The sequence below is a fragment of the Cyprinodon variegatus genome, unplaced genomic scaffold, assembly GCF_000732505.1.
Source record: "Cyprinodon variegatus isolate N-32 unplaced genomic scaffold, C_variegatus-1.0 Scaffold33, whole genome shotgun sequence".
Taxonomy (NCBI): Eukaryota; Metazoa; Chordata; class Actinopteri; order Cyprinodontiformes; family Cyprinodontidae; genus Cyprinodon; species Cyprinodon variegatus.
In genome coordinates this window covers 498,544-509,810 of record NW_015150486.1, presented here as the reverse complement: position 1 = coordinate 509,810, position 11,267 = coordinate 498,544, and the positions used below count along the sequence as shown (strand labels likewise).

Genomic DNA, 11,267 nt, shown 5'->3' with positions numbered 1-11,267 from the left:
TCCTAAGGCTATTTACAGAGACAACTCAATCAAATCATACAGATTTGATTGAGTTGAAGGTTTTCTAAGGAAACCCAGCTGGTTGCATCGAACCATTGGCTTTGCAGGATTCACTACTTCTTTAAACCACTTCGTAGATCAACAATCATAGACTCTGTTGATTCAAAGCACGTTCCTCCAAGAAGCATGACCTCCCTGCAGCCAAATCTTTAACATAAACCTCAGTTCTTGTTTAACCTTCATGGCATTAGCAATCCAGATGTAGCATCTATCCCCGTCAAAGGCTGACTCGACTATCATTATACCCAAGAGAGCTACATCAGTGATTGGTAGAATAATTTACTCACCCCTCTGTGACCTCTATGGGCGATCTGTAGGCCTTGGATTGGTTGTGCCGTTTCTTGGGACAGAACATCCGTCCAATCAGAAAGAAGGTGAGGAGGCCAGAGGGGATGAGGATGAAAGCGAGGAGGACGGCGACATCGGAGAAGCGGATGGTGTGTGCTGAGGAGAGCAAGAGTGTTAGGGGCTGTTAGATCCATATTAACATGGTGTTTAGAATCAGGTATGCAGGACATCACAGTAAGGATATAAAGTAATTACAACCCTCAAATACCCTAAAGAGAAATTAACCTCAGAGAAAAGTTTTAATAAATGTACTATTCTAAAATAAACTATTATAAATGTGCAGAGTAATACTTTGCCTTGCAAAATTCATACTCATCACAAACTGAAAAATATTTTATTGGAATCTTATACTAAAGAAGAACAATGTAACTGTAAAGCTGAAGGAAATGAATATGTTGTTTTAAAAAACAACAAATTAAAATCTGAAAGGTGTGGCAGGCATTGGTATCCTGGACAGTGAGTTAAATAGTTTAGAAGCAGCTCTTTATTTTGTTCTTAATGAATATGTATCAACTATTTTGGCTAATCTGGATGATAATTTGTTCTTGTTTAGGAAAATAGCTCATATTGAGTCAGATTGGAAGAAAGCAGAAGTGATCTCTTAAAAGAAATATTTAATTTTGCCTTGTATTTGATCAGGACTTTAACTGAGCCATTAAACTTCTCACTCTGTTATAAGGGTCGTTATCCAGATGGAAGTTTAGCCTCCAAAACTGTCTTTTGCAGCTTCTTCTAACTGAGTTTATTAAACTCAGTTAGAAACCATGTTAAATTTGAAAATGTTTACATTATAACAGTGCTACACCAACTGTGTAAATATTTGACTTAATCTCCTATCTGATGATGTATTTGACCTCTCAGCATGGGCGGTTCTAGACAGGGGCCAAGGCCCCTGTAGATCAAGTACTGGCCCCCGTTATGGCCCCTATACTGAAGACATAATACTCAAAGAAATTCTAATGATGATATGCGCTGAAACAGACATGGTTACTGATAGATCCTTTGAATCTATTTTATTTTTTTCTGACCGACACTCTGAAGCTGTTGCCATGGTATTGCAGATGAAGCAGGAATAATAATTGTTTCCCCATGGCTGCGTGTAAATTATTAAAACCTAGAGGGCATGAGTGAGCCGACGGACATGCAGAGAAGAAATGAGACAGATTGTGTTTTCATGTGCATTTCTTTTCTTACTAGGTCTCTTCATGAGTGTCAGAGTCGCAACATCAAGGTGCAAGAGTTAAGTCATCAAGGAACTGTTCACAGACAAATAGGCATCTTACATGGTGTTTTATAGAAAGGGGGGCATTGTTTAACATGATGCTCATTCTCTCATCAAAAAAAAAAATCCAGTTATAAAAAATTCATTCAGGTGAATACGCTGCATCCAAATTTAAATCACCAGACAGTGCTCAACAAAACACAAGTACAAGGATACAAAGTTTGTGCTAAAATGATTCAGTGAAAATGTTGAAAAGTTACAAACTCAAAGTTCAGAAAAAGTTCTGAATAAATCATTTATTTTGTCGTAATTTCGAGCAAACACTAGAAATGTTACAACTTAAAGAAAACAGAATCCAGCCACTCTGACACAATAAATTAGAAACAAAAAACTAAACAAAAACTCATCCAAGTTGTTCACAATAAAGTGACAAACAGCATCCAAATTATAAAGATATAAAAAATGTACATGTATATACACAGACACGTAGCCTCCCGTTAGCCTGCTTGGTCAGTTTCCACCGTATTTATGGACACCAGATGGACGGCAGACATAACAAAAACAAAAAAAAGCATCCCAACCACAGCATAACTGACACAGGAATAAAGATGCCTTTATTCCCTCAGAGCTCAGCTGCTTTTTCTGAAGGAGCTCATCAGTACGAACACATTTCACCATTTGTGGTCGATTCAAAGATGGAGTAATTTACCGAATCTCAAAAAAGAAAATAAAAAAGTAAACTTTATTGGCTTAGAGACTGAACACTAATGAACAAGGCTGACTTTTGTCTGTTCAGTGTCTCCAGTTATCCAACACAGGAGTTTTTTTTTTTTTTTTTTTTTAGAACTGAGACTCAGCATAATCTTGATCACTGAGAGGCCTCTTCTTCTCATCGTAGTACTCCTCATCCTCAGAGTCCTGAAAGAGACCACATTAAAGAACAGATTAATTAATTCTATATACAGACTAGGGCTGCAGCTAAGAATTATTTAGCAAATCGATTAATCTGTAAANCCCATGAGGTAGAGCCTTGACATAGAAATGAATTAAATAATAAATATTAATTAAATAAAACAAACTTAAGACTACAACATTGGTCTTTTGATGTTTTACATTTCAAATAACAAAACTTCAACAAAAGATCAGAAAAAATATGGAATAGCAACTGATTTTAAGACACTCGCGGAGGTAAATAGATTGGTGGATAAGATCGGTTTCATATGTAAATATCGGCCGATCGCCAATCACCCTATATTAAGGAAATCGGGGCCAAACGATCGGCCGGCCGATTTATCGGTGCACCCCTAGTAAAATTCCTAAATTCTGAATGTGTATATTGACCTATTAAGACATTTAGAATTTTAATGAAACCTAATTGAATAGAAATGTTACTTCATGCAGCTATCTTTATTTATTTGAATCCCTTGGCCTGTTTTTTATTTCATGCTTTTCTGTGCCGCCATGAAAACACGCTGGCCGCCTCCTGGCCCCCCTGGTACATTTGGTCTAGAACCGCCACTGCCTCTCAGCATGTACAGGTCAATGGGAACTTTATGACAAACAAAGTATAAAATAAATAAATGATCTGCAATGAATAAAATAATGTTGATTTGAGAGCTAAAACAACAAAAGGCAACACTTGTGAGGTTTTTATCCCTATATAAAGACTTTTAATCATACCTTTTGGTGTAACTGTGAGAACAGTTTCAGAGTTGGGCCCGAAGACATCCGGAGGGTTTGTGACATCACATATGTACGTCCCATTATCATTCAAAGTGGCGTTGATCAGAGAGAGAGAAGCATCCCCACGTGCCGGGGCCCCCCTCCATTTGATACGGCCGGCAAACTGACCGCTCTCTTGGTAATATGCCCGAGAGGAGAAGTGGAAAAACTGCAATGGAAAAAAAAAAAAAAATTATATTTTTGTTGCTTTTTTTATTTAAGCAGGAGCGGTGAAATAAAGTGAAACTTGAGCTAAGACTGAGCGTGATCTTATTCAAGAGCTGTGGGGAAAAATGAAAGATTATTAATCTACTGTCAGAAAAATAACACCTGAAACCCTTTATAAACACGGTTTGTTTATTCACTGCAAATAACAGGAGGGATAGCTGCAGAATTCAACTTGTTAGGCGAAGCAGATGGTGGTGGGATATTGTTTTTCTTTTTTTGTGGAAATGTTAATAATGAAAGCTACAAAAATATGACTAAAACTCTCAAACAGCTACACGACTGGATGAGAATTCAGCAAATATCTAGAAAACAATATTTTACTCTAGAGGTGACATTTACCAAATACGTTTGTTTACAACTTCATCCATGAGTCACCACTCCATGATACCAAGACCTCTTCTAACGACATTCAGAGGATGAGAAAGGTGGACGTGTGGGTGGAGGGACCGACAGGAAAAGATGTCTTGGAATACAGAAGCAGTAATAAAGGTATGGATATAAATAGATTTAAATAACTAAGAGAGGTAATATGCAAAATGTATGTTTCCGAGTGTGATGGTCACATGGTCAGTAACCCCACAAACAACCACTTTTTCATAAGTTTTAATACACACTAGCATAAATATATTGGTTTGTTTATTTTGACAATATTGAAGACATTAGTTCCAATTGTAGCGCGCACATTCGGTTAACTTTTGTATATTTAATTTTGTCAAATGCTTAATATACTTTGTGCTTTCTTTTCTGGTGTGGTGGGAGTGCCGTCAACTGGGAGAATGTGGCTGAAATGATCATGGACTGATTGGGTGGTTCCATCTGGAGTTCCACTATGGGGGAAGACCATGGACTCAACATTTTAAATATGTTGCATAATTTCTTCTTCTTACTTTTGTGATTTGCTCATTTTGTTAATTTGTTTAATGATTGTCATTTAAGTTTAATCCTTAAGCTAACTGTTTAGTTATTTTTTGTTAAATTGGTGTAGATGTTCTCCCTACCTCTTCCTCAGTGTGTAAGTCTGGTCTGATCAGCCAGTATTTAAGTCCCCTTTGTTTGCTGTGTGTCAGGTCAGTTTTTGTTTGTTCAGTTAGTTTGAGGTTTGAACTTGATATTTTTTTTGCCCTTAGTTAGTCTCTTCATTTGACCTCTTTTAAGGGCCCTGAAACCTTTGTTTGGATTATTGTTACTTTGGGGTAATGAAACCCAGTTTCTTGACAATCACCACTTTGTCCTCATGCTTGACTGGCTCAGTCCCTCACACCGAGTCAATAAAAAAAAAATTTTAAATCGGAATTTTGTTAAGGATTATAAACAGAAAGTAATTTGTTTCCATTTCACCTTCCTGAATTGCTTTGCTCCATTACTTCCTTTATTACTACTTGCATGCACCTGCCTACGGTCACATGGTCTTGTTAAGGAAATGACAGAGAAGCCTTAAGTTTACTAGCAACTTGAGTCAAACAAAGTGTAAGACACTGAAATGAAATATAATAGGCCAACAGGTTGCTATAGTTCAATCAGAGAGCAACCAGAGTGAGCTACTGGTAGAACTTTGTAGTCACAGTACGTGAATATAGGGCCTAAATCATTGAAAACAGATATAGGGATGAACAATTAAATCAATTTGAAATACAAAGAGAATTTTTACATTCCCTCCATCCATCTTTTGCCTTTCTCAAGCAGTCTTTCAGCGTATGCATCAGGGTTGGGCATCAAGGATCGATCAGAACCGCTTCTAACTTTTCAATTGTCCCGGAATCGTTCCAATGTTTTATTTTCGATTCTTAGTTTCTTTAACCAGTTTGCTGATCGGAAATAGAAGCTGCCCAATATGAGCGAAGAGGAATCCACAGTGTGCGTGTAAACAGCTCTGTGCTGCAGCATTTTTAAGTGAGGCTTAAAGTTAATTAAGGAAATGATCAGTCGGCTACCTGTGACACATGCCATGGTGATATATTATGGGAAGGATGACGCACAGCTGACATAATCACTACCGGGAGTAGGAATGAGAGCCTGATCTTTGACCTCCTCCCTGAATTCTTAGCACGCCTTCTCTAAGGAGAACAGATACTTTTCATTTCTCCATACTTCCTTTCTCTTAATTTATATGTTAACAGATGGCCGCCATGTTTATCCGTTCTGGATAGAATAAAAAGCACTTTGATCTGCAGAACCTATGAACTATTTTAAGCACTTCATTAATTGTTTATTTTCGATCATTTGGGATCCCTTTCGTATCATAACGCCCATTAAATGAATGATGGTGTATAAAATAGTATTTTTCCTCTTTAATGTAATTAAAATATCACTACTTATCATGTCTAGTTGATTAGAGCTGAGGTGAATGAAAAAAGCTCAGGATATAAACTCTGTCAGGGTGCTTTCCTGCTGCGCTACTTTTTTCCTTTAGCTAAGACATTCAGCTTAGAACCACACCACAGTTAAATTCAGGTAAATAGAAAAAATAATATTGTCTTATAACAATTATTAGTTATTAATTTATATTATTAATTAATATAAAGTACCTGCAGTATCAGAAACTTCCATGTGAAAATTTAACTGTGTGAAAAGAAAATCCATGGTCGTTTTTCAGTTCATAAGAACACAAGTATGGACTCGTGTTCTCATAAATTACGTTCTTGACAAGAACATAGGAAAGTTTGGACCAGGGGAGAACGGGAGCTCGCAGAATAAATCTGGGTCAATTGCAAACGAATCGCATCTGTGACATCACCACAGTCAAACCTAGTCTGGAGCTACATTTCACCTCCTCTTAATAACAGTCTATAGATAATAAATAATTGTGTTTTTCCTTTATTGGGGGAGTAATGATTAACACAATCAGATAAACAAAATTCAAATGAACGTATTGCAAATAAAATAAAATCCCATCAGAGCCAGCGGTTATTCACACATGGCTATGCCGAGAGAGGGCTAATGCAGATTGGCTAACATTAGCCCTGGCTGCGCTTAGCCTGGAAAATTCCCTTGTAGCAACGGTCCTCTCAACATAACTTTTTGGGTTTTGTTTTATTACACATTAAATCCGTAAATGGGCATATATTTAAGCTTAAAAGTATAATTTTCTCACCTCAAGTGATCTTAAAACTTACTTTTGTAAAATGAGACGGCAACAGAAAAAAAACTTTTAACTTAATACTCTGAGCTCTGTGAGCGCTCCCTAGTCGCCGCTGCTGCTGCCGCAGTGCATGCTGGGACAGGTGTCCCGCTGGAGAATGCACAAGTCTGCTCTGACGCATACTTGATAAAGAGGGAGGGATGGTTTTGTACATTCTAAGTTGAGTGTTCTTGGCCGTTTCACAATATATGTACTTGTGCATACTCGTGCATTTGAAACGTCATCGTTTTCAGCCCCAACACTGTTCCAATTATGTATGTACAGTATGTATGTGACCTTTATTTATCCATTAGATCACTTTGGGATTTAAAAAAAAAAACAATCCTTTTTCAAGAGACCTGACCAAACTGCAGACATACAGCTATATAAATGAATGAAAACAGAAGAAAAAATTAATCTGGGCCGCTCAGTGGCACAGTGGGTTCGATACCCGGCCCAGGGTCTTCCTGCATGGAGTTTGCATGTTCTTCCTGAGCATGCATGGGTTCTCTCCGGGTACTCCGGCTTCCTCCCGCAGTCCAAAAACATGACTGTTAGGTTAATTGGCTTCTCTAAATTGTCCTTAGGTGTGAGTGTGTGTGAATGGTTGTTTGTCCTGTGTGTCTCTGTGTTCCCCTGCAATGGACTGACGACCTGTCCAGGGTGTACCCCGCCTCTCGCCCATTGACTGCTGGAGATAGGCACCAGCAACCCTTGTGACCCCTATTGGGACAAGTGTGTAAGATAATGGATGGATGGAATTGATGAAAAAATATCTGAAATATGATATAAATTAGTTTAAACAAAAACTTCTTTATAAAGAAGTAAGTTAAGTAAGTGACTGACAGCTTAAACTGTGCAAAGACACACCAAAGTGCAGTGCAGTCACCAATCAACCTAACAGTCACTGTGGGAGGAAATCAGAGCACCCAAAGTGAACCTGTGCTTGTAGAAGGTAAAGCATGCAAACTCCATGCAAATCAACCTGAAGCCTGGATTCGAATACAGGAACTTTTCACTGCCCCCGCCTACGAGCAAAGAGTCAAGCTCACCACAACCTCTCGCCGAATCATTTCAATTTTAAAAGTCTTGATTTCCAAATCACAGAAACACTTGAATATTGTAAGATAAATATTAAATTCAGTGCTTTAGGTGGCACTTATATGCTTAAAGCTGGTTTGCAGCCATACAGAAAGCAAGACAGAGTCTCAGCTAGTGGGCAGATAATGCATTCCACCTGGAAGTGAACACTACTTCCACTCAAGAGTAAAGTCTCCAGTAAGTGGACTCTGGACATGAGAGCAATAAAAGACATAAAAAACTAAAACAATAAAACTACAAAGCCGAACATATGTGTTGTTGTGGTTTGTGGAGAAGAAAAAATGAAATCTTGATTTTGGATTTTGGGAAAAACTGCAGTGCACCAGCTTGAAAGCAGATCCACCCTGCTATTACCATTTTAGTTCTCTTACTGATGAACACCATGTTAATTCAGAAATAATGATACATTTCTTACTATTTTATATTAACAAACTTATAAAATTTGAACAGGATGTTAAAAACAAACGTGTCTCTCTAACAGAAGCATCAAAAGGGATGTAAAATGATAAAAACAACCAGTAGTTCCTTTTCTGAATAACATATTCTAACACACTTTATGAGTCTTCCTGCATAAGTTTGATGAAATCAAGATCACAACAATTTTATTACTGTGTGGCATTTCGGGATCATATTTACATTCACAAGCATGCACAAGACTGAGGAAAGTGTCAACAAGCGTAGCTGCGCAGGGCTTCCCAATAAAAGAAGCACATAATGCCATATGCAAACAATGCACAATCACAGCAACCGATAAATGTTATGGTTTTACAACCGTGTGTGTTTGTATAATCTCTGCTTTCTAAGAGACTACTTGTAGGCTTGGACTGATAAAGCCAATCGTCCGTCGTGAATATGAATGGCAGAAAGCAGAGACGAGGCAGGAGACGGCTCAGTATGGAAGCAAAAGAGACCAAAGTACCAACCTTTATATATGCAGACACAGATAAGACTACTATAGTGTTTTCAACTGGGAACACCTGGAGATTTTACCATCATGTAAGACAGGTGTTTATACTCTGGAGAGGCTTTCATAAGCCTAGATCAACAGACAAATACTCCAATGACCAGCATTTTAAAAAAATATTTGATTGTTCATTCAGCCTGTCTGTCTCTTTGAGACAGAGGTAATTATGCAGGCCACTGAAGCACTGCAGCAATGCTGACTGACACTAAAGCTTTGGCAGCAAATTGATATTTTCTGACAGAGGTTTTCACATGCTTATTCATGGCCTTTTCCCTGTTTGATATACAGCAAGGGGCCTGCAGGCCAATAAACCAACTAAAGACGCTAATGAAATTGGGTGGAAAGTAATTGAGGGTTTAGCCAGAAAAATGTAAAACTTGTTGACGGTACCATCGGTCGGTCATATGAGGATTCAGCTGCAATACAGAGAAAAAAAACTTATAGAAAAAAAACACGTGATTGTTGTGTTATTTTCTCTAACTCACTAACAGCTGTATGTTCTTATGTTCTTCTAAATCCTAAGTGGAGACGACTTTGTCTCCAATGACCCAGGGAACAGCACTCTATACTAGCAGAACCGCAATGCATTAGCCTCCATTTAACTCTGAGTGCTCCTATAGGAAATGGCAGCATATACTGTTGCAGCTACCACACTATAGAATCTCACAGTCCAAATGCAATTACAAGGAACCACACTTGATGGCTATCTCCAAGTACAATGGAGCTGCTTAGATTATGTGGTGCACTGGAGAGTGAATCTTCTCTTAAAGTGAGCAGGCTTAAAGGACTGAATGCAGTTATGGTTAGAGGTGTATGAATCTGAACTCATTTCAAACAAGACCACAATAGCATTGCGAAGGAAGTGGTTGGGCTGGGCTGACCGGCCAGCATTTACCCTGGAGTTACACACACAGTGGAAAGAAACGTTAAACCTGGACAAAACTTGACCATGAGACTAACAGAACAAATGCAAAGCACAGAAATGTGTCTGCAAAAACAGGGTTTATACAGGAATGAGTAACACTAATTTAATTCTTTTTAATGCTATTAGAAATCATTTTAATGCGTCAAGTACCCATGACTCATATATATATACATATACACACATATATGTATATTACTGGAAAAACACAGCAAAATCCTTCATGATCTTTACCATCGAGAGGCTGCAGCCATGGACCAAATTCCTCGTTTTTCAGCCACTTTTGGTAAAATTTGTATTTTCCCGTTCTCTAGCTTTTATTAGCTTTAGCTTTAATATATTGCGATTAGGGGTGGAACGGTTCACAAAATCCACGGTTCGGTTCACGGTTTCGCGGTTTTCGGTTCGGTATATGTTGATTGTTAGCCTGACATGTTGGTCATGTTGCTGTTAGCATAAACAAAACGTGTTGCACAATGGTGCACACTGTTGCACTTTTATCCACAACTTTCTCTCCGCCGTCATCGTAGGTCGCTCTAAATGTAAAGTGGTCCCATACAGCAGACCTATAAAGTGCTGCTGGCGCGTCTTCCAACTCCTCTTCTTTCCCACTCGCCAGTCAGACACAATTCTCCACAACAACTGATTTTTTTCTGCTACATCCGGCTACGCTGCTTCGCTTCTTCTTCTTCTTGTTTACTACTGGTGGTTGGCTTTGGTCGCAGTACCGCCACCTTCTGCTCTGGAGTGTAAACGCTTCGCCTATGAGAAAAAGGAGCAGCGCATGAACCGAACGAAACACACGCGAATCGAAGCAAGACAGTCGAACCGAACGGTTCGGACGGTTTTCATAAACCGTTCCATCCCTAAGTATGTATATATATATATATATATATATATATATATATATATATATATATATATATTTTACTGTAAAAACACGGTAAAATCCTTCATGATCTTTACGGTTGACAGGCTGCAGCCATGTCACGAATTCCTCGTTTTTTAGCCACTTGGTAAAATTTCTATTTTCCACATTCTCTAGCTTGTTTTCTCGAACATAAAGGTTTACGATCAACCGGAAGCAGTTACACGCAAATATATTGCGATATAACATATCTGACAAAATTGCTTTCATAAACTTTTTTTTTTTTTTTTTTTTTTTTTAAATAAAGCATTTTAAATGCCACAATAATCACATTTAAAGAATTTTAATGCCAATTAAGGCCTTAATTTAAGAAGTAATAATTTTATGACTTTTTATTATTTTTAATGACCCGTGGAAACCCTGAAAAAATATGCCTTTAGTTGTTCCATTCACAGTTTGTTAACCATTTGTTTTATGTAAGCTTTTAAGGTTGCTGTAATTAAACCTCTGCTTAAGAAACCGTCTCTTGACCCAGATGACTTGGTCAATTATAGACCTATATCCAATCTTCCTTTCTTATCCAAAATTCTTGAGAAAGTAGTTGCCAAACTAGTTTGCGATCACTTCCACCATAATGAACTTTTTGAAGAGTTTCAGTCTGGCTTTAGAGCTCATCATAGCACTGAAACACCTCGGGTGAAGGTTGCTAATAAT

General features: G+C 38.0%; 1 protein-coding gene across 1 annotated transcript in view; it reads right to left on the bottom strand.

Annotated features, from left to right (window-relative positions):
• Window positions 1–328: 328 nt before the first annotated feature.
• Window positions 329–11,267, bottom strand: part of LOC107102576 (myelin protein zero-like protein 3) — a 21,129-nt gene continuing 10,190 nt past the window's right edge. Inside the window, exons 3-4 of the mRNA XM_015401944.1 lie at window positions 3,311–3,521; window positions 329–504 (exon numbers count right to left, since the gene is read on the bottom strand). Of these exons, the coding sequence (XP_015257430.1) occupies window positions 344–504; window positions 3,311–3,521 (372 nt within the window). The 3' untranslated portion in view covers window positions 329–343. The remainder of the gene's footprint in view (window positions 505–3,310; window positions 3,522–11,267) is intronic.